Source organism: Halichoeres trimaculatus, unplaced genomic scaffold (genome assembly GCF_033239565.1).
Source record: "Halichoeres trimaculatus isolate MK-OKI-2021-1 unplaced genomic scaffold, fHalTri1.1 fHalTri1_scaffold_8, whole genome shotgun sequence".
Taxonomy (NCBI): domain Eukaryota; kingdom Metazoa; phylum Chordata; class Actinopteri; order Labriformes; family Labridae; genus Halichoeres; species Halichoeres trimaculatus.
The window spans coordinates 3,735,090-3,760,500 of record NW_027437186.1 but is presented as its reverse complement, the minus strand read 5'-3'; the positions used below and the strand labels follow the sequence as shown (position 1 = coordinate 3,760,500).

At 41.0% G+C, this 25,411-nt stretch overlaps 1 protein-coding gene across 2 annotated transcripts in view; it reads left to right on the top strand.

Annotated features, from left to right (window-relative positions):
- The window catches only part of LOC141794908 (uncharacterized), a 70,309-nt gene extending 45,247 nt beyond the window's left edge, over positions 1 to 25,062 (top strand). For both annotated transcript variants that reach the window (XR_012598568.1, XM_074675534.1), the window contains exons 3-4: positions 19,976 to 20,033; positions 22,659 to 25,062. Coding sequence is in view for 1 of the 2 variants with exons in the window: in XM_074675534.1 (XP_074531635.1) it covers positions 19,976 to 20,033; positions 22,659 to 22,674 (74 nt within the window). In the remaining variant the exon portion in view is untranslated. The remainder of the gene's footprint in view (positions 1 to 19,975; positions 20,034 to 22,658) is intronic.
- The last annotated feature ends 349 nt before the right edge of the window (positions 25,063 to 25,411 follow it).

Below are 25,411 nucleotides of genomic sequence, written 5' to 3'. Positions count from 1 at the left end.
CCTCAAGGCCAGCTAAGCCCCAACAATCTGTTCCCCCAGCCAGAGACAACTGGTGTGTGTGTGTGTGTGTGTGTGTGTGTGTGTGTGTGTGTGTGTGTGTGTGTGTGTGTGTGTGTGTGTGTGTGTGTGTGTGCGTGTATGTATGTTTGATAGAAACCCGGAAATCAAATTAAACTGTGGAGTGTGTGAGTGTGTGGGATGCTTTGGCAGAAAGTCTGAGTGTCCAATAGAGACGGAGTGTGTCATCTCACTCCACTGCTGAGACTTCTGAATTGGATCAAACCGAGAAGGCAGAGGGACGACTAACAATGTGTGTGACGCATGTTGACTGGCTGACGCATGCTGTGTGTGTTTGTGTGTGTGTGTGTGTGTGTGTGTGTGTGTGTGTGTGTGTGTGTGTGTGTGTGTGTGTGTGTGTGTGTGTGTGTGTGTGAAGAATAGTGACTATTTACCTTGGTGATGTGTCATAACAGAGATGTGCCAAGCTGAAGGTCACTGCGTCTCTCAGGAAGAGCTGAAACTCCTGGAGAAGCACGCAACCCTGGCACCCTGCTCTCTTTTCTTCCTCTTCTTTCATTTTCAGCTCCCTCCATCTCAAACAATTTGTACTTATTTTTGATTTCTTGCACTAAAAACAAATCTACCACGAACATATACACACACGCTCACACTGACAAAAATCATTTATTCTCTTAACACTGTTCTCTCTGCAGTGACAGTATCAGTACAGTTTGGAGGATAATGTGGGTGATCTATCCCCTGCAGGATTCATGAATGTAAATTATGAAGATAAATGTAACCCAGGTAAAAATCTATTTTATATCTATCTGTAAATAAAAGCTATATTTTACATATATAGAATAGAATAGAATAGAATAGAATAGAATAGAATAGAATAGAATAGAATAGAAAATACTTTATTTATCCCCAAGGGGAAACTCAGGAGGAATCACAGCAGCAATCAAGAAAACAAAAGTAAGAACATGTATAGAAAGTACAAAAAGGTGAATAACAAGATAGATGATGACAGCTTGTCCATCATTCTCCAGTTCAGCCAGACTCTACCTCCACAGGGTCCAAGACTGAGCTTCTTCTCCAGTCTGTTCAGTCTCTGTCTCCTGGGTCCTGTCTGCTCAAGTCAGGCTAAGTTCTTCCAATGAGGCATTCAGGTCCAGTTTTAGCAAAAATAGTAAAAATATCACTGAAGACAAAACCAGTTAGGTTTCCATGACCAACGAATGAGCCATACAAAGTAATGACCCACTCCAGAAGCAGAGATGACAAAGCAGAGTTGAAAAAATCACAAGAAACAGACTAAGAGGAAAGAGCTGCTGTTACAGGCAGCCACAACAGGGCGCCTTGTTATATCTACTTAATAATATATGATATACTAAAATATAAACATATTAGTGCTATCAGGTGAAAAAAAAATAATCTAGTTAATTTTCAGGATTTGTAATTAATTTATCTGATTAATTGCATTTTAATCTCATATCTGCTTAAAGTCCCTAAATAAGAAATTTGATTTCTAGGATGTTAAAAAAATTGTAGTATAAGACCAATCAAATGAAAACACGAAGAAGAGATTTGTTAATCTACATGTCTTTTTTCAACTTGCTGATATTAAAATGTTTGTGTTCACTGCCACTGATGTCTGTATATGTCAGTTTGATTACAACCCTTTCCTGTGCCTATAGAAGTAAATTATGGTTTTCAGCGGTGGGGAGACGGTGCTCATTAACTACTGTGGATGAAAGCAGTGTGCTCTTTGGATGAGAGCTCAGCATGGATATGAGGAGAAATGTGAGACGACAGAGACACAGAGAGACGCTGCGAGTTGGAAACGTTCAGGCTCACGCTCCAACTGAGGATGTGTCGCCATAGTTCAGATATATATATATATATATATATATATATATATATATATATATATATATATATATATATATATATATATATATATATATATATATATATATATATATATAGTCTTCATCCTACCCTCACCTTCTTCGCTGCTGAAACACTCATTCATGTTTTAATTACTTTCATCGACATTCTTTATGGTCTCCCCATCACCGACCCTCAAAAACTACAGTTTGTCCAAAATTTAGCTGCCTGACTCCCCAATTACCCCCCCAGGAACACATTACACCCATCCTTCAGCACCTCTACTGGCTCCTTCTCCAGAACCAAATCTTCTTCAGAAATCCTGCACATTAGCTACAAAGCTCTTATACCATACAGACCTCCTCTAACATTACTTCCCTCACCAGCCACCTCAGATCGTCTGACACCAACCACCTGACCCACCTGAAGATATAAGATTATGGATATGGGTCAGATGGAGCAATACCACCGGAAACCGTGGGGGCAGTGTTACTGTTACTACCATGAAGCTTCAGGGAGACATGAAGAAGAACTAACAATGGCGGAGCTTTCGTGATGAACAGCCTCAACTTCCGGTTCCTACAATGCTGCCTCTGTTTTTGATAATTGTGTTACAGCTACATCAGAAAAACTTCTCCACAGCCGCCATGTTTGTTTTTAAATTTGTTGGGGCCATAAACTTTTGACTCTTGGCTGCAACAGTCGTGTGAAAAGGACATATACATCTTTGTACATGAAGGGAGTATGAACAGGCCTTTAATGTGTTCTAATGTGTGTACACCCTGAGTGAGGAAGTATTGAAGATATTTTATCTCTGATGAGATCGAACTCAGACTTCAATGATGTGTTAGTTGTGCAGACTCATACTGCAGTAATGATCAAACTGTGATTTACTGTGCAGCTCTACGTGGAGACAAACTGTCCTGTTTGTGTGTCAACATAATTTGTTTTGCAGAGAAAGTTAACTGATGCTTCCATACATCTCTGCTGAGTGTGTGTCCGTGTGTGTCTGTGTGTGTTAGAGGTGTAAATGGGTCAAACAAGCACAGGACATGATGCACCCAGGACACAACAGTCCCAATCCTTTGTGTGGCCAAATGTAGATGAAAAGATGGGTTGAGTCTGTAAACAGACTCTGTTGACATCTGGTATCACATGGGGAAGCAAACAGCCATCTCCAGGGTCCAAGTGGCAGAGAGCTCTGCTCCATTTGTTATTCTGTGCCATCACCACAAACAGACTGGACACACTGACTGACACTGCACCACAGTGCAGGAAAAACCAAAATACACATCTCTGTTTGGAGCATAAGGTGGTTCAATGAGAGAAAATATTCAAGTCCAGGTACAAGATTGATCTTTTTAGGCTTTATTTAATGAACACTTTATGACCCACCCCACTGTGCAATGTGATGTTGAAATGACGCATATTTAACACAATTTTTGGTGTCCAAATCAGGTCTCCTGAAGGTGCAGAATGAAAGTTTCTATTACGTCTTTTTTGAACGTGGTATGGAAGTCAGATTAACGTCTAAAAAAGGTCTGCTAATTCTGTCTGAATGTTTGGATCCATTTGAACGTCTCATTGACGTCTAGATTTGGTCTGTAAATGACGTCCAAATGCTGAACGTCATTAAAACGTCCACAAATGGTCAGATTTAGATGTCAAAATTTGTACGTTGCACTGACGTATAGATATGGTCTTCAGCAGATCGACCCAATACTGATGTGATCTGCATGTTTCTGCCATGTCCGGTGTTGGGCTGGCTCAGTCAACTAATCAGAAAAAATGATGTTTTGTATTTGATGTTTCTGAGGATGAGTCAGGATCAAGAGTCAAGAGTCAGGATCTTTGAAAATCTTTGAAAGTGAAGGATAACACCTCAATACACCAGATATGTCTGCAGTCCGACTCCGTTCTGTTGCATGTTACCTGCTTTTGTCAAATCACGCTGGCTGTCTGTCACACAAACTGTGTGACAGACAGTTGGAGTCACAGATTGAGAAGTTACATATAAGGTCTAAATAGGCATTTGCCACTGAAAAAAAAAAGAGAAAATCACTTGAGGAGATTTCAGTTTCAAATTCTTAACGCCCCAATCTGGGAAAAGAGGCGGGAGCTGTGGGAGCTGCGGGAGCAGCAGAAGTGACAAGAAGCAGGGATGTCAGCAGACCTTCGTACTTGTCAGCTTTCCTCTGATTATTAAGTTAACTTTACAAAAACCGCAGCAGTGGTCTGACACCATTATCACAGCTGTTTCTCGTGTTTCTGTAGTTTTTCATCTATTGTTTCTTATCACATAAACTATGTCACACCATGGCTTGATGTGGATTGGTCTGTTGTAAGTGTGTCAATCAGAACGGTTGTCCAATCACCAGCTGCTGATTTTCAGAAGAGCTGCCACCCAGATGGACTAGTGAAATATTTCTGTGGCGGATATATGAAACTGATGGTCTAGCCTGTCAGGTTAAGGGGCGGCTGTGGCTCAGTGGTAGAGTAGTCGCCTCTCGGAAGGTCGGGGGTTCGATTCCAGCTCTTGCAGTCACATGCCGAAGTGTCCTTGAGTAAGACACTGAACCCCCTATTGCTCCCACTGCTGGTCAGTAGTGTGTGGATGGGTGTGGATGTAACAGATAAAAAGTGATGGTTTCCGTAGGAAATCCACCATCAGTGTGTGAATGTGGTGTGTTTGGGTGAATGAGAGACTAGCAGTGTAAAGTGCTTTGAGTGGTCTGAGACACTAGAAAAGCACTATATAAGTACTGGTCCAATTACCATTACTGGACCATTACTTGTCCATCTTAATATCGTGCAGCCCTACTTCAACATCCATGTCCCATGTTTTTAAGAATGCACCAATACATCTTTTGTTTTTTGTGGAACCTGTTCTCTTTTCATCTGATCTCACTGAGTCTTCCTGCCGGATTAACAACCCCGTCACATACACTTAAATAATAGATGACTCAAACTGACCGTGGAGTCACAGGTTGAGGTCTGATAGCATATTAATGAAGGAATTATACAAATATTTCCAGAGATGAGGTTTGGAGGAGAAAACATGTCCTTCTGTAGGACTTTGTGGATCAGTTAAAAAAAAAAAAAAAAAAAAAAAAAAAAAAAGGGCAGCCTCCGTCTTAGTGAAAAGAGCTCAGCCTGGTTTATATTTTACCATTAAATCAACACCATACTCTACCGCCTGCGCTGTACTGACAGGAGGGACCCATGACACCAACACCCATGGTTGTGAAACATTCCTTATTTTAATATTGGTCCTCAAATGCCTGAGTGAATTTACTGTAATTGGCTGAAAGTGCAACATCTCATCTTTAATAAACCTTTCAAATTTTTAGGCCTGGGATGATATGCTTTTAGTTTGCTTTTTTATCACCAAACAATGTGAAAAGGTTGAATGATGATGATGATTCAGACTATGTCAGGGGCCATATTTTCGCTCAAAATGCTTGTCATGTAAGTCAGATTTTAAGATTTTTTCAGGGGATCTGACTTCAGGTTACGAGGTAGTTGAAGAAAAACATTTCCTCCACTGCTGGAGAAAAGTGGTAGGTATTTTCCAACCCTGCTCATAAACAAAGAATAAAATGAATAATACAAATTTGGAGAAAAAAATAAATTTTGAACAAAAAATTGTGGTTATCATCCAAATACTTGTGTAAATTTCTTTTTTCCTCCCACCTCTGGAAATTTTCTGATCGTGCAAAGCATTTAGAAAAGAGTAATTCAGAATGCGCTTTGCAAATGTGTCAAGGCTGGCAGATCTGGAGTTAAAGGGTTAACTTCCCTCTGGTCATAAAGAAATAACTCAGATGACAGGCCTTTAGTGTGTGAGTATGCGTGTCAATTTAGACATGAACATACAAGAACATGATGTGACTTTCTTCCTCCTGACTCTGAAGGGTTAAACACACCTCAAAGTGCTCCCTGTGCAGCCTGCAGCCACTCAGAGTGAGGTCCAAGCAGAGAGCGCTGTCTGAGTGTGTGTGTGTGTGTGTGTGTGTGTGTGTGTGTGTGTGTGTGTGTGTGTGTGTGTGTGTGTGTGTGTGTGTGTGTGTGTGTGTGTGTGTGTGTGTGTGTCTGAGTGTGTGTGTGTGTGACAGGCAGAGACAGAGTGGATGCATCTGTGTGTATGTGTGTGTGTACAGCTCACTCTCCAGGGTTCAGACACTGCAGCGCGTCAGGATATTTTCCAGGCTGTCTGCAGAGCCCGGCTGTGAGAGGAGGATGTGAGGGGGAGGAGTCTGCACACCTTTCCCTCCCTGTTCTCCCCATCAGTCAGCTGGTAGCCGTAGGTGTGGCAGTGAGCTGTGTTCAGGAGCACTTACAGAATGTGTAACAATAAAAAGGAAGATTAAAAACTCCTCAAATTCACCAAGCACATGTTCTTATTCAGGCTTTCAAGGCCTCCACAGGTGAAAGCCCGTTTCCAACAGTACTGCTCAGGTCATTTAAAGTGCAGCTCGTGAGCTCAACGTGTGCCAGGCCTGAAAGTGTCTTTTTGTTGTTGCTAGGAAACTGCAGAATCATCTCACGTCAGACAGTACAGGACTCTGTGAAGAGGTGTCTAAAATCTAAGATGGTCCCCCGTCTCCATAGTTGAATCAAACAGTTTCTCTCTTTTCCTGTGTCTGTGCGTGTGTGTGCATGTGCACACCACTGCTTACAATCAATTACTTGATGAAACCATTTTTCATGTTCCGCAAATTTCCCAATTGGAAAATAAATGCATCAGATTCAGTGTGCAAGGTGTCAGTGGGTGACAATTTTTTTTCAGATTACAGATCCAAACAATGCATTCAGGAAAAACAGACCCAGTGTGCAAAGACTTTTATACAGCAGTTGGAATTATAAATAGATTTATTGTAATAAATGCAAGATGAACAGTTTCAGCGGTTAGACCCCATCAGGCGTTTACAGTAATGAGTGTAGGAGGAACAATGAGGTGATGAATTATGAATATCCCCCGATTGAGTCTAAACACTGGTGGTAGTGAGAGTCTTGAGAAAAGCACCAAGAGATGAGAAGAGCAGGAAACCAAGCGATGAAGACTGGAGGTACACGGGAAGGAGGAGGAGGAGGATGGTGATGTGAGTCTGACAGACAGCTGACAAGCAGAGGAGACAGCATTTGAACTTTGACAGCTCTGTGATTGGCTTATGAATGAAGCTGTGATGATGTGATTGGATAGAAAAGAAAAGCTGACACGCCCCTGGTCAGCTAATGAGTAGGAAGCAGCAAAAGTTCAGTCAGGAAGAGCGTCAGTGTGCTCACACTCTGATGTTTCTTTCATTCTGTCACTCCTAAGCTTGTTTCATATGTTTTAGTACTCATTAGTAGACAGGCTGCACAGTGATGCAGATGTTAGTGCTGTAGCCTCACAGGAGAAAGTTTCCTGGTTCGACTCCCCAGCCAGGCAGGGGCCTCTCTGTGCTGAGATCACATGTTCTATCTGCGAAGGAAGTGGTTCCCTCCAAGTACTCTGACTTCCTCCCACAGGCCAAACATTCTCATCAGGTTTGTTGGTCACTTTAAATGTCCAGTAGGTGTGGGTGTAGGTGTGAGTGTGTGTGTGTAGGGATCATAGACTGTATATAGAGTGGACAACGTGGCTCCGCCATTTACCATTGTATGGTTTTGAAGCCTAAGTTCCCCTGTCACAGGCACAGCCATTTTAGCAGTTTGCAGCCAGAGTCTGCCAAGTAGAGACGATGAGGGAATCTGGGAGAATCTGAGTGGAGCTGGGTGACAAAAATAATATATATTTTTACTTTCGAGAGTCTAATCACTTCTTGACTCTGCCTCCTGACATATTTTACAGTCCCCCCCAAAAATTTACGAGAACGGCAGCTATCAATCATCATTAAATGTGACGTAAAACCTCTTTTTTCTTATAACTAATGAAAACGAAACTTTTCAGAAGAAAGAGGACTTCAATACAAGGCAGCCAAATAATTTCTTCAAATCACTACAACAATCGGACATGAGAAACATTTCTACGAGGTGTATTAATTTTTTAAAGTTTGACCACAGTCCATCTGGAATGACTGGAAAGCCTGATTTTTTACCTGTACTGCAGCCAACCACCAGGGGGAGCAGTTTTTGTGGCGACCTCACTTCAAGCCAAGCAAGATGACGTCCATTTTTTATTACAGTCTATTGTAGGGATGTGTACCTTTCACATTTAAAATGATACGGTACCAAGCCTGGTACCTGTCACTTGGTATCGGTACTCAAGGGTAACAATTTTCAGTACTTTTGTGTGTTTATGTGGTAATAAATATAAATTTGTTCAAAAATAAAATCTCATAGTTTTTCAATTTTACATATTTATTCCTCAAGTGTGTATAAACTTGAAATGCTGTGTGACAAAATTTGTTTTTCACCTGTAACACTTAAAACCTGAGTGTGTACCTAATTTGTACCGATCCCACTGTGTGTGTCCGTGTCCTCTGTCTGTTCCTAAGTGTTTGCCCTGTGAGAGGCTGGAGACGTGTTCAGGTGAAGCCCACCTTATTGGTAAACTGTATAAAACTCTGCTGATTACTGTTTTTATTCTTCACCTGATTGTTCCTTAGCCTCTAATCCGTTCCGCTCACAGTGCATACATACATACGTATGCTTGAGTCTATGGACGTCCTGTAGAAACACAGTTGTTTGTTGCTAATGGAAGAAAACATTACCTCAGGACAACCAGCTTCACACAGAACAAGCATCAGTGCACAGAAACAGAGAGGTGCACACACTCTGGTGATGACACTCTAATTTCCGGCTCAGTGTAAGACTTTGTGTTTGTGTGTAATTGTGTGGTGTACAGTAGTTTATGCTCCACTGGACCTTATTTACCTCAGTGTAACTCAATCCAAACAGGCCGATTTGCAGCTTCCAGCGCACAGGGTGAACAGAAGGAGGGGGAAGCTGTTTGTCAGGAGCAGTTTATACGCAGAGAGACAGATAAATAAAAAGAGGAGGAGAGGGGAATTGATGTGTAGCATCTCTGCGGACCAGCTGATACACCCCCTCCACCTCCAGCATCAAATATCCCATAATGCACATGTCAGCAACTTTGTGTGAAGGTTTATGGAGGAGTGATGTTTGGTTTGGAGCCGTTCAGCCTGTTAGTATGAAATCCTCTCTTTGATGCTGATGTGTGTCACAGCCTCACACGTTGTTTCTCTTATTCAAAGAGGTCCTCGACACAGAAAGCTTCATGTTCAGATTCACTGCAGATAATTCAGAATGAAACAGTCAGAGGAGACTCCAGGAAGTGCATTCCTTCAACCAGTCAAAGTGGGAACCAGTGAGTCCTAGGGATGAAATGGTTCAAAAACAATCTCCAGTTTTGGATCTCATCATGGTGTTGTGGTTAATGGTTTTTGGTTCAGTGTACATTGTTGTTGTTTTTAACACCCCGGAATACCTATATCCTAATGATCCACCGTTAAAAGTTTTATTCAGTTCTGTCATGTATAGTAGAGGTGGCCAGATCGATCCAAATATCGATAATATCGATACTAACGTTGGTATCGATATCAAATGATACCGGTGTAAAAAGATTGATACTCTTGTTTTTTTTCTCCTGCATGCATTGACTGCTGCGGTTTTATAAAAGTGGCGACCTGGCTGTGTCCTTGTCATGTCACTTGGCTCAGTGGCACTAGGGAAACAAGCAAGAAGACTCCAAAAAAATAAGTTTTTTTATTTTTTATACAATACTTGTTCTGGTGTGATAATTCTTTATACTTGACTATTAAAAAAAAATAAGTTTGATAACAGGAGACATTTCCTTTATTTTTTTATTTTTTATTTTTTGTTTTGAAGTCTTCAAAGCTAGACTTAAAAAAAAATGAAATGAAATGATTTTTTTTTTTGCACTTTTTTTAAAGAAAAGAATTCAACACAAAAAGTTTTGGGGATTTTTTTTTTTTTCTTTTACTGTTGTATTGTTTCTGAGCATGAATGTTTATCATGACACTAAAATATTTTGTAGTCACCTTTTAACTTTGCCCAAATTTTGTTCCAGATTTTTACAACATAACCAAAAGAAAAATCACAAAAACAACTTAAGGTCAGCAGTTTTAATGAAACATCAACCTTAAATTTTAAAAAGTATCAGTATCGGTATCAGTATTGGTATCAGTATCTGCAATACTGGCCCTGTATTTACTTGATATCAGGTTGACACCAAAATTCCCAGTATCGCTCATCTCTAATGTATAGTCATGTTAAACCTGAAAGAATGAGGCTATTTGTTATTTGAAACATCATTAAAGCTGAGTGAGACATTGCTAGTTTCAACATGACAGCTCCTTAGTAAGGAGAGTTGCTATTGGCTGTCTCAGATGCCGCCAAATGTCACTAAATGACGCCATCCCCTCATTTCCAAAATAAGCTATTTGCATGTAATTGTCATGGATGCTGTAGGAGAGAGGAATAACAACCAAATACAACGGATGCGTCTCCGCTCTGTCACAGCAACAGATCAGATAGGTTTCCATTCAAGCCAAAGTGGCAGTTTACACTGGATCTGCTTTGTTGTGGTCCGGCTGCGGCCCTGCTCCGGAAGGTCGCACCAGATATGCAACCATCCTATTTTAGCTTGATGCAGGAGCTGCAGGGAAGATGGAGGGGGACAGGAAGTCATGCACGGAAACTTCTTGTCTGTGACTTTTAAAAAGAAAGACCATGACAAAACCAGATGGTACAACAACAACAAACAGACATTATGAGTGGAGTCAGACCTGGGGCCTGTACTATGAAGCTGGATTAGCTCTTAGAGAGATAACTTCCAGGATAAGTTTTGGGTTTTCCGCACTACGAATGTGGATCTCTTTTTATCCCGACACGTTGCCCCAGTAACTGATGCTGAACGCCAAACCTGGTCCAGAGCAGGTTAAGTTCCAGGATAAGAGCTCACGGAGTGTGACAGATTGCCTGCTGACCAATCGGTTCTCTCTGGCGGCCACAAAAGACCGCTCAGTCACCAATTTGCTCAGCCGGAGTGAAGTCCTCCGGCGCAGGACCACCCCCTGTCTTTTTGGCCCAACATTTTTTCTTATGGGCTGTGAACAACAATATCTTACTGATCATCATAACTGAGACATTGTCAGGGAAAAGTAGAAATGTGTGTAAATGGAATCTTTCATACTGAGCACTTTGAAGGATGTTTTTATATTTATCTTTTATTTGCTCCCACGTCCTTTTTCCCCACTGCTATTGCATCTGCAAAACAAACTGCCTATAATGAGCGTTTTCCTTGGGATTTGTAGGAAAGTGGACTCTTTCTAATTATGAGGTCGGATATGATGCTGATCACACACACACACTGACTGACAACATGAATGAATAAGGATCTGACTGCCCGTGTCGTCACATGATGAGATAGGTCTATTAATATCAGCATTTTGGGAATTTACGCATTCACAGAGTTGGCGATTTTTTTGCCAGCAATCCCTGTGGCTTCTCGCGGCCACAGTCGTGTTGCTCCTGGCCTGGATAATACTGCGGTGCTCCTCGTACTTTTGCAGAATTATTTGCTGCTCCTCCGCTGTAAAGTAGGCTGCTCTCTTCTCCATTGTGGAAAATGCTCCGGGGCCGCTAACCACGCCCATTTTATGTGTGTGCACACAGATCCCAGCTGGATTCACTTATCTAGCTGACAACGAGCTTCATAGTACAGCAGATCTGGATGACGGGGATCCGGTGAAGTTCAGCGAGTTGTCACAGAGTTATCCTGGATGACTTAATCCAGCTTCGTAGTACAGGCCCCAGAACTCAACAGGTTTGAGGTTTTACAGCCCAACATGAATGAAGAGAGGCTTATCAGTGGAGTGGGAAGTGCAGGAACTCTTCAGTCTTATGACTCCAGCTGTCTTCTAGCCATGTGCAGGACTGAACACGCAGCCGGTGTGAGTTGATGTACGCAGTCAGAGCGGAGCCGGACCGGAGACGCATCTGGCTTATTCCTAGCACATCAGCTCAGCTTTATAGAGGAACTGAGGTTAGCCTCATCTCATGTAAAATAAGCCACGCCTCTAATTATGAACACATAAGACTAAAATAATGGAACCATGCAGTGTGTGGGTGTTGGGAAATAAGCCATTCGTGCAGAACCTTTTCTTTTTGTAATATTCATTTTATCTGGAGGTGAATTCTCTGCTGTCTTATTTGGCCCAGAAAAGGACCCTTCATCCTCTCTGGAAACTACACAGGACTTTTTTCTTTCACAGCCCATCACCTCGCAGTGTTGGCTGAGAGTAACATAAAGCCGTGGCCTGCAGCAGGTTTATTTTATATGACGTGTGATGTGGAGCCTCTTCATGAGGAAGTGGGTCAGCGAGGTGGAAGAGCCTTGGAATATTTGGCAGGAAAGTCATTAAGTTTGACCCAAGGGCCTGGTGGATTATGGGATGCTACAGTGCAGCATATCAGGGACACTCACGCACACACGCATGGATCCAGATCCACCAATGCACCCATCCTCACACACACACAGTCACATGTTTTAAACACACACACACAGAGCATCCTGTGACACAGCCGGGGAGGTCAGGAGAGGTCTGAGGCAAAGTTCGATGGAAGCTGGCAGCTTGTGTGGGCGTGGCCAAGTGAAGGCTGCGTGTTATTGTGTGAGCTTGTGTAATTTGAGGATGTGTAAATGTGTGTGTGTGTGAGTGTGTATGTGTGTGTGTGTGTGATCAGAGGTCCTGCTTGTGTTAAGGACAGGCCTGCTAACTAGGCCAACAGCTGCTTCCCCAGCATTTCATCTCCAGTCCGCTTTGAAGCCTTTTTTTCTATTATTACCAACAACACAGGAACATTTTGCATTTAAATGGCACTCACAGTTTGGAACACACACATGCACACACTCCACATACACACATTTAACACCCTGGTATGGAAGAAATTAAAAATACAAGTGTCCAGGTGTCTGCTCTGAGCAGGGTTTATGTGTTTTGTGTAGGGATGGGGTTAAATTATGGAACAGTTTGAGAGATGAATTAAAGAAAAGTAAAACTATAGGCATATTTAAGAGAATATTTAAAACACACCTTTTGAATAAATATCAGGATGAAGAACAGCAGTTTGACCCAGGGCGGTAATGACAGAGCCAATTGAAAATTAAACAAACAAACAAATAAAACATATACAGAAATTAAGTATCATATAAGGGATATGTTATGTGAATGTGTATGAAAAGTATAAATATGTAAAAGTTAGGATATCACCGTAGGAGGTGTGGATAATAGGGGTAGGATTAAATAAGTTTAACTTCTTCCTACTCCTTTTCGAGCATGTAGTTATGTAACACATGCAGGTTGTTGCTGCAGTCTTCGTTTTTCTTTTAAGTTTAGTATGCATGTGTTTGTTTATGGTGACGACCTATTTCTGTTTTGTTTCTTTTTTTTTTTTGCATGTTCGAAATAAATTCATTCATTCATTCATTCATTCATTCATTCATTCATTCATTCATTCATTCATTCATTTATGGGGAGCATTGATTTTTACTGTTAATGATCAGAGTGCTTATCAATACCACTATCAATACTTTTCTGTTACTTATCAGAAAAAAAACCTACTGGCTTTGCTTTTAAGACTCAACATTCACAGTTTCTGGATTTGAAGGTAAAAAACAAACAAACAACAACAAAAAAAACCTGTCCAGCCTTAGTAAACACCTTTTCTCCCTGATATTATATAATAAACAATTTACATAATAAATTAAATATATTTTTAATAATATTATATATTATATTTTAGCCTGTAATTCAACAAACCACTGGGTGCCTCTGAATGTTTTTTTTTAGCATAAAAACTTAAGGTGACATATTTTTTATGAAATAGAATATTCTTTGTTTTTATGTTTTTCAATTTCCCACATAGGTATTTATAAACATTCTTTCACCTTTAGTCAAGTTGTAAATGATTTGATTTTTTCCTATTTAGTTTAAATAGTCCGTTAAAACAACTTTTGGCAAAGATGTGACAAGAAGCTTGGAGCCAGGAAGTTTAACAAGTGAGGTTGCCACAAAAACTGCTCCCCCTGGTGACTGCAAATCATTGAAAAACGATCCATTCTCCAGAGATCTACTAGTTTCAATCCTTTATTGTATTGGTGACACTTTCAAATAAGAGTGTTTTGTTTTGATAGTCAATTAGCTAAAGTGAAGATTGTAGCTGACAAAGCTGAACTTGACATGTAAAGAAAATGGGAAAAGGTTAATTTGTGTAATCAGTGAACAAGAGAAACCATAACATTGTTCGTCATCAAATTAAACTCCTCTGAAATTTTAGCCCCTAGCTGGAACAGGAACAAGCTTCTTTTTGTGCCGTTTAATGGTGTTTTTTGTTTGTTTAGATGCATTAACAATTTGAAAAGTGTCTCCTTATTCATTCTAAATGGGCTGTGGTCAAACTTAAAAAGATAGATACACCTCTTAGAAATGTTCCTCACATCTGTATGCTGTGGTGATATGAAGACAATATTTGGCTATGTTGTGTTCAAGTTCTCTTTTTTTCAGAAATGTTTGTTTTTTAATTAGTTATTAGACATGGATTTTATACCATGTTTGAGAGTGGTTGACAGCTGCTGTTCTTACGATGTTTTTATCAGTAACTTTAAGATACGTCAGGAAGGAGAGCTAAGACTAGCTAAGACTTTGGACAAAAAAAAAAAAAAAGAAAAAGAAAAAAATGTAATTTGTCACCCAGCTTCACACTGATTCCCTACTGCACAGACTCTGGCAGTGTCTCAGACAGGGGTACTTTGACTTTAGAACTGTACAATGGCAAAAGGCAGAGATTGATCAACTTCAACGAAATCTCTATTTTCTGACAGAACATTAAAACACATCACCATAATACGCTGCATTGCCTCGTGTAGTTTAATACCCAAAAACTTTTATCACCTGTTTCTGGATTCTAACAATGGATTTCCCTTTTCAACAAACGGGACCTGGTTAACAATTTTGTGGACATACCGTGGGTCTGTGAGGAGAGCGTTCCAACTGTTGAAAGGGGGCACTGGGAGTCTTGCCTCACTCTGAAGATTGTCGAAGGGACTACACATCTAATATGATGAATGTTGCTGATGTGCTTGGCCATTGAGGTTGTGTTTCTCCCTTTGCAAGAAGATTTTGCCACAGAAACTGCATTTTTCTCCTCTTTTGATCAGGAAAAATGCAGTTAAACACTGGACTTCTTTGCTCGTTCAGCCAAGCTCATGACAAAAGCAAGTTGGTGTTTCCTTCATGCTGTAGCTACCAGTTTGCCTATGATTCAAATTTCTTAAATTAAAACTTTTTTGAACAAATGATTGTGCACAGTTTAGTTTAAATGACTGAGTTTACTCAAAGCACAACAATATTTTACAGGGGGCGTAAGACTCAATAAGCTCTATGTACAGATCACTTCCCCAATGGCGTGAAGTTGCTTGGGCTTTACAGGTTACCAAAAGAAGCAGATAAAGTCACATTAGACGGTGTTAAGAAGGCAGGGACTAAATAAATAAGGTGTTAGCTGGAATTACTTAAAGTGTCAGTCAGTGATAAACGGAGAGTCGTCCAGGTATCTAGTACAACACCATGTTGCAAATCGTATAAAGGCTTTAAAATGTGTTTTTATTTCTTTAGAGCTTTGAAGGTAATTTGCTAACACTAGCTAGCCTGAGCTAGGAGACATGTTTATGTGTTTGAAGTTAAGAGCTTCAGGTCAATCATAGTTTAAAAAAGGTTTAATCATGTTCCTGTCACTTCATGTGTTTGTACTTTTATTAGAGCATCAGGTAAAAACGGGGCAAGAAGAGATCCCCCTGATACAGAACTCTCTGACAAGAGATTCCTGCTTCGTACATTCAACATGTTAGACATCTAGATGAGGTTTTATATTGTTTTGTTACATTAGCAGCTCCACTTTAAAAACCTAGTGCTATGCTAACATATAGGGGGGACCTGAATTGATTCGCTAGCGGTTGGGATGCAACAATAAAACTTTGTTTTTTAAGCAAAATTTCAACTTTCATCACTAAACACACAAACAAATGTAATAGTCTCACTCAAGAGATTCATTTTCAGTCCATTCAACATGTTACATCTCTGCCACACCTCACAGCAGTGGTGAGGACATGGCTGAAAGAGCTGTCATCCCGTCTTTGAAAGGTCACTTATGTATGATCACACATCATCGCGTAAAAAATCATTTTAATCGGATACACGTCATGCTTTCCTGTGCATAACACCTATAGAGCTATCAAACGTTATTGATCCCTGGGTTTTATAAAAAATTAGAACCTGGTCCTAGCAACCCAGGTTTGGATCCCCATCCCTCGTTATGTATTTAAATAGATGCAATGTATTCAGCCTGAGTGTGTGTTTGTGTGCGCGCGTGTGTGCGTGGTTATGATCATGCACCACAGAAATAATTAGACTTTGTTTAAATTCAGGAAAGCTGCAGCTCTGTCCCTCCACCACCTTTTATGTCCATGTGAGTTTTGGGTGTGTGTGAATAGGTGTGTGTGTGTGTGTGAGTGTGTGTGTGTGTGTATCTTTACTTTGATGATGGACAGAAGGCCTGTTCTCTTGTTCAAAGAGATCCTCCCCGTCTTTTCTCTTTGGTTTGTTTTATCTGAGAAAAAAAAGGGTTTTCAGGACAAGATGCTGTAACACACACACACACACACATGCACACACACACACACACACACACACACGCACATGCACGTAAAGTAACCTTCTCCCTCTTTCTTCCTGACACACTCTGCTGTCTCTTCCTTCCTCCGTCCATCACTCTGACAAACACAGCGAGGTGCACTGAAGCGAGGCTGAGCACACAGCTGTGAAAGAACCCAGAGGCCTGTGCTTCTGTATGTGTGTGTGTGTGTGTGTGTGGCTTTGACAGCCTGGACCACTGAGACAACACAAGATGTGTTAAACAGGTCAGCGTGAGAGCGAGGGCAGAGTGATTGTAGGGTTGTACCAGAGGTGGAGTGAAAAGGTTAATTCATGTTTTCTTTCATCACAATATCCTGCACCTTCACAGCCTCTCTGTCCCTTTCTCTCTCTCTCTCTCTCTCTCTCACACACACACACACACACACACACACACACACACACACACACACACACACACACACACGAGTGGTTAATCTGTGTGAGAGGCTTGATAAATGACCTCAGTCATTGGTCAGCTTCTCTTCCTCTCCAGCTGCTCCGCCACATGCTCACTTGGAGTTGCACAGCGTGGCGTGTGCAGGGGGCCTGGGGTTTCAGCCACATGAACTGGTGTAACAGCAGCTGGTTGTTCGTGTGTGCACTGAAACACAACAAAAGTTCACTTTTTAAACAGCGCCCTTGCTCGGATTTCTTGCTCATAATGCACAAAAATACTCCTTGCACGTGTGGGTTCAGCTCCAGCTTACTCCCAGGATCCAAAAACACACTCATCAGGTTGACTGGTCACTGAATCACCTGTGTGTGTTAATGGTCGTCTCTACACATTAGCTTGTGATAGGCTGGAGACCTGTTTAGGATGCACTTCACCTTATTTCCAATGACAGTGGGGACAGCGCCCGGCCCCCTGCAACCCCAGAAGGGAGAAGTAACCATGTAAAAGCAGTCCCTTTAAAGCTATGGTCTAAGATTTGGAAGCTTTGTACATCTTACTAATACTGTTTATAGGGCTGTAATGGTCCTATGGTCCAATCTACACAATATAAAGACCAAAAAGAACGAAAAAAATCCATTCAGTACATCTGCTGCATAGCTGCATACTAGTTGGCCAAACCAACTATCCGTGGTTTGGATTGGTTAGTGAGTCCATCCAATCCGTCTCCCTCGCTTCGCACCGTCATGTCCATGGTCCCACCTCGTCCTTCCCCACTACCCCTCTCACGTTAGCTAGCTGCTCAGCTACCGCAGCATCATGGAGCCAGAGAAGACTGAAACCAGGAAGCTGTTACAGCAACCTTTCTCTAATTTTCTCAGGCGGCCATGGATCCAACACAATCACAAACATTTCTCCCCCATGCCACCGCGCCTCACCACCACAACAAGTGCCTTGCTGTATCCACAAAAGAAATAAGTGTAATCTTACCGACTGTTCATTCAGCTCTTGGATTTTGGTACACACACAGCTCAGTAGATAGCTTGATGAGAAACCCGAACTGATCTGACCTGCTCACATTTACCGTCTCCTTTCCTCCTGCTTGATTCGACACAGCTGAGTAATTAACATGCACACGAACCAGCTGAGCAGGACGGACGCGCCGCAACAGTTACACATAGGGCTAAACACAAACTAATTAGCTTTAACAGTGGATACTACTACTCCCACTGTTGCCAAACCCCGCTCCAGGGTGGATACAGGTGCCTACCTGCTCTGGTGAGTGCTTCCTCAAAAACCACAGAAATCTTAGACGGAGTTTGGCTGTGTGTTGTGTGCATCACAGGGGGAACTGAGGCTGCGCTTCATGTATCAGCTGGTAAACAGCTGTTCGCTGCAACAGGTAATGACTTTGCTTACCACAGTGGGAGATGTCAGCTGAATAACTCTGGTTAGTCTGTGCCTGTACTGGCTAATGACTGAACGCTGCTGGTCGGAACGGGTCGGCTCTGTCAATAGATTTTAGCATAAGTTAGCCACACATCTTTAGCATTGTAAACTGAGCTGGTGAAGACATGTCGAGAAAGGTAAAGCCTCGCCCACAGTCGGCTCTGCTCTGATCAGCTGGCAGTGGCAACACCAGACCTGCTTCGTGCTAATTCATGGTTTTGATCGCGCCGGTCTAATTGAAAAAGCTACCACTGTGTGTTACAAGGAGGATGACTGTTTTGTTTGTTACATTTTCTGCCAGCCGGCTTCTTGCTCTGTCGGAGGGGGCTTGTTGTTTCACAATAATGATTTACATACAGAAATATCTAGATCCAGTAACCATTTTTTTTATTTATTTACTTATAAACTCAATGAATTGTTGTTGACACAGAAAACCTGTAAAGCTTGTTTTTGTTCAGAGAAAATTCAAAGGAGGAATCAATAAAGACTCAGATAAATAAGCAGAATCAATAAGGGCATTGATATCAACAAAATCTTATCAATACCCATCCTGACTTGGTCAAAACCTCGGCTCCAAACCAACATTTTAATTAAAAATATGAAGTCAAACATGGACTTCATTTCAGCAGCGGTTCACGCTTGTTTGGGGTCACACCTAGTTGAACACTGTAAACACATGGTAATTCACATTTATCTATACATGCATATTTAAATCTGACTCCTGCAGAGAAACAGCGTCAGCCTCTCTGTCGAGTCTGAATATATCCAGTAAGATCCTCCTTTGGCATAGACACAGTTATGGAAATCTCTGTTTGTCTGACAGATAATGAAAAACTGTCTCCCTGCTTCAAACTGAGCTGACATCTGTATCTCCTCCTGGCTACGAACAAACATCTGCTGGCAGTGAAACAGCAGAAATCACCAGGACTTCAGACCCCAGTGTAATTATGTGTGTTCCATGAAGTGACAATATCTGGTGTGGTTGGCTCTTTTCCTACAAACTGCCACATGGTTCTGATAACGTGCGGCTGTGATACTGAAAGGGTCACAGCTCCAGGAGGATTATAAACCAGCCTTCTCTTTTCCCCGTCAGCGTAGCAGAGAAGCATTTTCAGCTGGTGGTTCATTTTTAACTCATTATTCCCATCCATGCTCATCTCCAACCTGAATGCATTAAACATTCTGAAACAAGAGCAGATTCAGACACTCTGACGTATTTATAGTAACTGTCACAGAAAGTATGGACGTGAGAGGATGATGGGTAACAGGAAGTGCTGCCAGTGGCTGCCCATCTAAGACAGAACCTGAAGTGGATTGACAGGACGAGGAGGTCTTGTGTAGTTGAGTCAGTGAAGCAGATCAGAGTGAGCAGTACTCCTCTCACCAAGAATGTGTGTTTGGAATATATTGCATCAAATTGGCTGTGAAGATTAAGCAACCAGCTGCACACACAAAGTCACAGATGGATTTTACAATGAGTGCTGCCACAGGTCTGATGATGAATTGTTCCTCTTTGTCTCTGCAGCTCTGATATCTGCTGGCTGCTGCACCAACTCCTGCAGAAGTGTGAAGCTTTGGGACAGGTGAGTTACACACACACACACACACACACACACACACACACACACACACACACACACACACACACACACACACGCACACAGGTCAACTTTTTTCTCATTACATTTATTTCCAAAGATGCAATTCAAACAAAATTTCTACCAGACATTGGTATTAACTCAAATAATACAACGATCCAAAGCACACGGCAAGAAATCACAACATTCAGGTCCATAAATAATGATTATGTGGAATTAAGTACCATAACACAGGAATAAAGTATTGAACGCGCTAACTGGGACTCATCTAATACTTAGTGGAGAAGCCTTTGTTTGCATTGACAGCTTCCAGAAGCTTCTTCTTAGTTTGAACTATTGGCCCACACTGCTCAGGTGTGATTTTGGCTCATTCCTCTGCACAGATTGTCTTTAAATCTGGAATATTCTTTGGTGCCCTCTGATGAACCCTTTTCTTTAGCTCTTTCCACAAATGTTCAACTGAATTTAAGTCAGGTGATTGACAAGGCCATCTAACAGATTGAGTTTCTTTTTTTGAATTCATTTGAGAGTCAACTTTGCCGTGTGCTTTGGATCGTTGTATTATTTGAGTTAATACCAATGTCTGGTAGAAATTTTGTTTGAATTGCAACTTTGGAAATAAATGTGATGAGAACAATATATATATATATATATATATATATATATATATATATATATATATATATATATATATATATATATATATATATATATATATATATATATATATATTTCCCCTCGGGGATAAATAAAGTATTTTCTATTCTCTATTCTATTCTATTCTATATATATATACTATAATCTACTTCATTACTTTTAAAACCACAAGTCACCACTGAGTATTCCCACCATTGGAACCAATATTCAAAACCTCCCTCTGCATATTGTAGCCAATGAGGCTGTCCGATGGTGACCACACCAGTGACGATACTGGAGTTGATTCTTGAGCTGATACTGGACAAGTGCCTGTGGTTGTACCTGGAGGAATGTTTCATGCACAGAGGGGGAAAAGTTATCCTGAGAGCTTACTATTGGTTTCTGAGACGTTTAATGAGCTGTTATTAGGCCTGTGTGTTGGAATAAGTTACATGTGAAAATTGATGTTTCACTCTCTGTACCAATGAAACAGTCAGTCAATCCATCTTTAGATATTCGTATCTTGAATAGTTTACAAAGTCAATGCTGCTGCCAAACGCTTAACACATGCAATTGGAGCATCGTGCAAATGGCCATGGGGTCACAAATTATGACTGGTTGCAGAAATCTCTGTAACACTAGCAACCTTTTTTTCAAGCGGAAACACTGTTTGTGTGTGTATGTGCTTTTACATGGTTAAGACTTTTTTCTTTTTTTATATATATATCTATACCTATACAGATTACAGAATTTAGAATGTTACAGAAACAGATTTTTTTGCAATCATCCAAAATTTGTTGACGCTTTTGACTCGTTACAGCAGTTTAACTGTAAAGTTTAAGCAGAAGTACCACTTTTTCATTTTAGGCTAAATAGTCATGTGATGGAGTAATGTTTGAACATAATGTGTGATAGTTTACTTTTGTGTGAGCTGTACTGTGACAGCACTCTGAAAGGAACATCTTGACAAATCAATTTGAGTGCTTACTATTGACATTGCAGTAAAACATCCCTTGTTTAAACAGTAATTAATACATTGAGTAGATTTTACTTTATTTATGATTTTAACACCAGTACTTTGACTTGTAATTGAGTACAATTTAAGCAATCTAACAGTACTTGTACTTGAGTACAAAATTTTAGTACTCTTTCTGCCTCTGTATATAAAGTGAAATTAACAATCCAGACAGGAAACATTTTCTGAACCAGGCTGTAAAAACATTAATTTCTGCTTTGAAACAGCTTTTTGTATTTTTTTTTCTTTTTGTCTGACACTTGTTTCTGTACTGTTCAACCACTGCTTTATTGTTAAATCTGCAGCTACGACTGTATTTCTGAGAGCAGTCTAAGGTATATGAACCTATAGTGTTTTCAATTGCTCCTTAAAGCATGTTTTAATATATATAGCCTTGAAATGTGTCAGCTGGCGAATTATTGGAAAACCTGAAAAAGTGCAATCATGGGGTGTTGGGTCACCTCAGGCCAGCCAGACGAAACAACCCAGGTTCCCAGAAAGCCCTGAGGATATGAGCTTTATGTTCTCAGTGTGACTGTGGCCCCAACCAGGAAGTAATTTTTGGTGCTAGCATTATAGAAAATGTCAAATTTGTGGGTGTGTGTGTGTGTGTGTGTGTGTGTGTGTGTGTGTGTGTGTGTGTGTGTGTGTGTGTGTGTGTGTGTGTGATGTATGTGTGTGTGGGTCTGAAAGGTCAGCCTGCTCTGACCCCTGCTTTAATGCACTGGCTGCAGGCTGAGTGATGGCGCTGGGTTAATATTTAATGATGAAGCAGCTCCTAATGGTGGAATAAATCAGCCTCCATCTTTACCTGGAGAGGACGGATCTCTGCATTCTGCTGACACACACACACACACACACACACACACACACACACACACACACACACACACACACACACACACACACACAGATTATTCCATGTGCAGTAATGGCACTGTTTCTTTCTTGTCTTTCAGCTTTGATGCCTCCTGACCATGACATGCCTCTTGATCAGATGCTGCTTTGACAACACAAACCCCGGAGAGGAAACAGGAGTGTTATGAGCAGGATGGACGGCTAGAGACATGAGTGGGCTGATGCAGAACTGAACACATAAATGAGACGGAATTGTAAACCAAGCAGTGATGAGTGAACAAAGGCAACAAAGAGGCAAACATTGGAAACACTTGAACTCTCCCTCTGCCCTGTCTGCTGCTGCTGCTGCTGCTATGCATTACCTGTGGACCACCAGGAGAGACTGAATGTCAGTGTTGGGACAGGCAGAGGCTCAGCTCTGCATCGCCAAAATGAAGAAGAGAAAATAAAGAGACAGCTGAGAAGCGTTGTGTTGCCAACAAAATAGTCCTACCTCTTTGGAAAGACAGAGACGTTTTTTTTTCTGATGAATGAATGAAACCGTACATGGAAGTGTAGCTTCTCACGCTCACCTGTGATGGTTTGAAAAGTGAACACCCAACACAGGAGGATGATAACCACTTTTACAAAAACACTGCAGGCCTGGATTAAAAGCACAAAAGCAGTTACCAACAAAGATTGGCTGAACGGATAGTTCTGTTTCATTACAACTTGTCAGATTTAGGTATCATCGAGCAGTTGTGGTAACACTGAGCTCTTCACGTTAACAGATACGATAACAACATGGACAGGAAACCAACAGAGGTCAGACAAGCAGGCAGGCCGACACATCACAGTCTAAAACTGCTGAATTTAAGGCTTGTGGCTGAAAACAAACCATCTTCAGTCATCGATCTGGCTTCTGGTCTCAACACAAGGGAAGCTTTTTAGCTACTGGCAGTGTGGGATTTAATCTGATGTCAATGCTTCTCTTAATTTAACCCCTTGCTAAAAATTCTCTAGTTTAGTCTAAAGACAGTAGGGATGGAACGGTAATGTAAAATATCCAACTGTTATGTTGACCTGACCCAGTTCAAAGTGTGTGTGTGTCGTTCCGTTTCACGTTATTTTTCTTTCTTTATTCATTTTACAAAGGAGTGCCATAGACTGTTAAAGCAATGGACGTTATCTTGCTAGGCTCGAAGTGAAGTCGCCACAAAAACCACCCTCCCCGGTGGCTGGCTGCAGTGTAAGTCAAAAAATCCTTCTCCCTAGTCATTCCAGATGGGCTGTGGTCAAACTTTAGAATATGAACACACCTCCTAGAAATGTTTCTCACATCCAATTATTGAAGTGATTTGAAGATATCATTGGGCTGCCTTGTAATAAAGTCCTCTTGTTTTCTGAAAAAAGTTTTTTTTTCATTAGTTATTAGAGTTTAAAAACAAGGCTTTGCATCTCGTTTGACGATTATTGACAGCTGCCAATATTGTGTTTATTTTTTTCGGGGATATGTCGGGAAGGAGAGCCAAGAAGTATTTCGATTCTCAAAAAAATATATGTTATTAATTTTGTTACCTGGCTCCACTCAGATTCCCTTTGAGTCCCTCATAGCCTCTGCTGCACAGACTCTGGCTGCCAATGGTGGCGCCTGTGACGGGGGTATTTTGGCTTTAGAACCCTACAATGGTAAAAGGAAGAGCCACATTGTCCTTTCGGTAGATAGTCTGTAGTTGAGTCTCATCCAGCTTTAATAATGTTTCAAATGGCAAACCGCCTCATTCTTTCAGGCTTTACATGACTGTACATGATAAAAAAAATAAACAGTGGTTTATTGGATATTTGGTATTCTGGGCTTTTAAAAACAACAATGTACACCGGACTGAACCGAAAACCGTGATAAGATCCAACCCCTGGATTTTTATGAACCGTTCCATCCCTAATTGACAGAAAATAAATCATCAGTTGTGATTAAGGCTGTTAGTGTTAACACATGGTCTGAAATACCTGGCTTTGTGCTTAAAACAACAGCATTATGAAATTATTTACCCTGAATTGAAGCTACCACAGTTATGCATACAGGTGCAGAAAAAATGGGGGGATTCTGGTTTCCAATATTTTTACCATGGATATGAAGTAACAATGCTGGATGTTCAGACTGAGCGTGTGCAGATTTTTAAACATCCACGTATTCATATGTTGTAGAAATCCCTGAATCTGTCTGAGATTTGATTAAAGGGTTAGGTTATCACATAATGAACCCCTAACTGGTTCATGACATGTTGAAGGGGTGAGCCTCAAACACCAAGGTCTACCAATATCTCTGCCCTTACAAGCCAGAGGTCTGGCCAATCAGAGGGAAATAAGGGTTTTCTAAAACACCAGAGAGAAAAAAAGGGATTTTTTTTTGAGCCGTAAATCATTTAAAGACACTGGAGGGGCACCAGAGGGACGGGATAGAGACTGAAAAAAAAACAAAAAAAACAAAACAAAACAAAACAAAACAAAACAAAACAAAACAAAACACAGAACCCCTATTTAAGCTGCAGACTCAGAGTTGTTAAATAATTTTTCACACAAAATCTTGTTTTAAAAATGAACAATGAATTAACAACCATGTCAGTATTTTTTTGGAATGAGTCACAAGTTGTAATGAAGAATTGTTCACACTCTTTAAACGTAGTGTTTGTTTGGAAACTGGAATCTTGTGGGAATCAGGAGTTACCAGCACAGCAAGCATTTACCTTCAGATCAAAATAAGCTAACGGAGGGGCTAACAGGTTCCAGTTGTGGTATGCAGGAGCTGCCGTGCAGTTACTTATCAGGCTCATACGCAGGGTGCTGTGATTTGAAGCGTCACAGACAAAAACGTGTT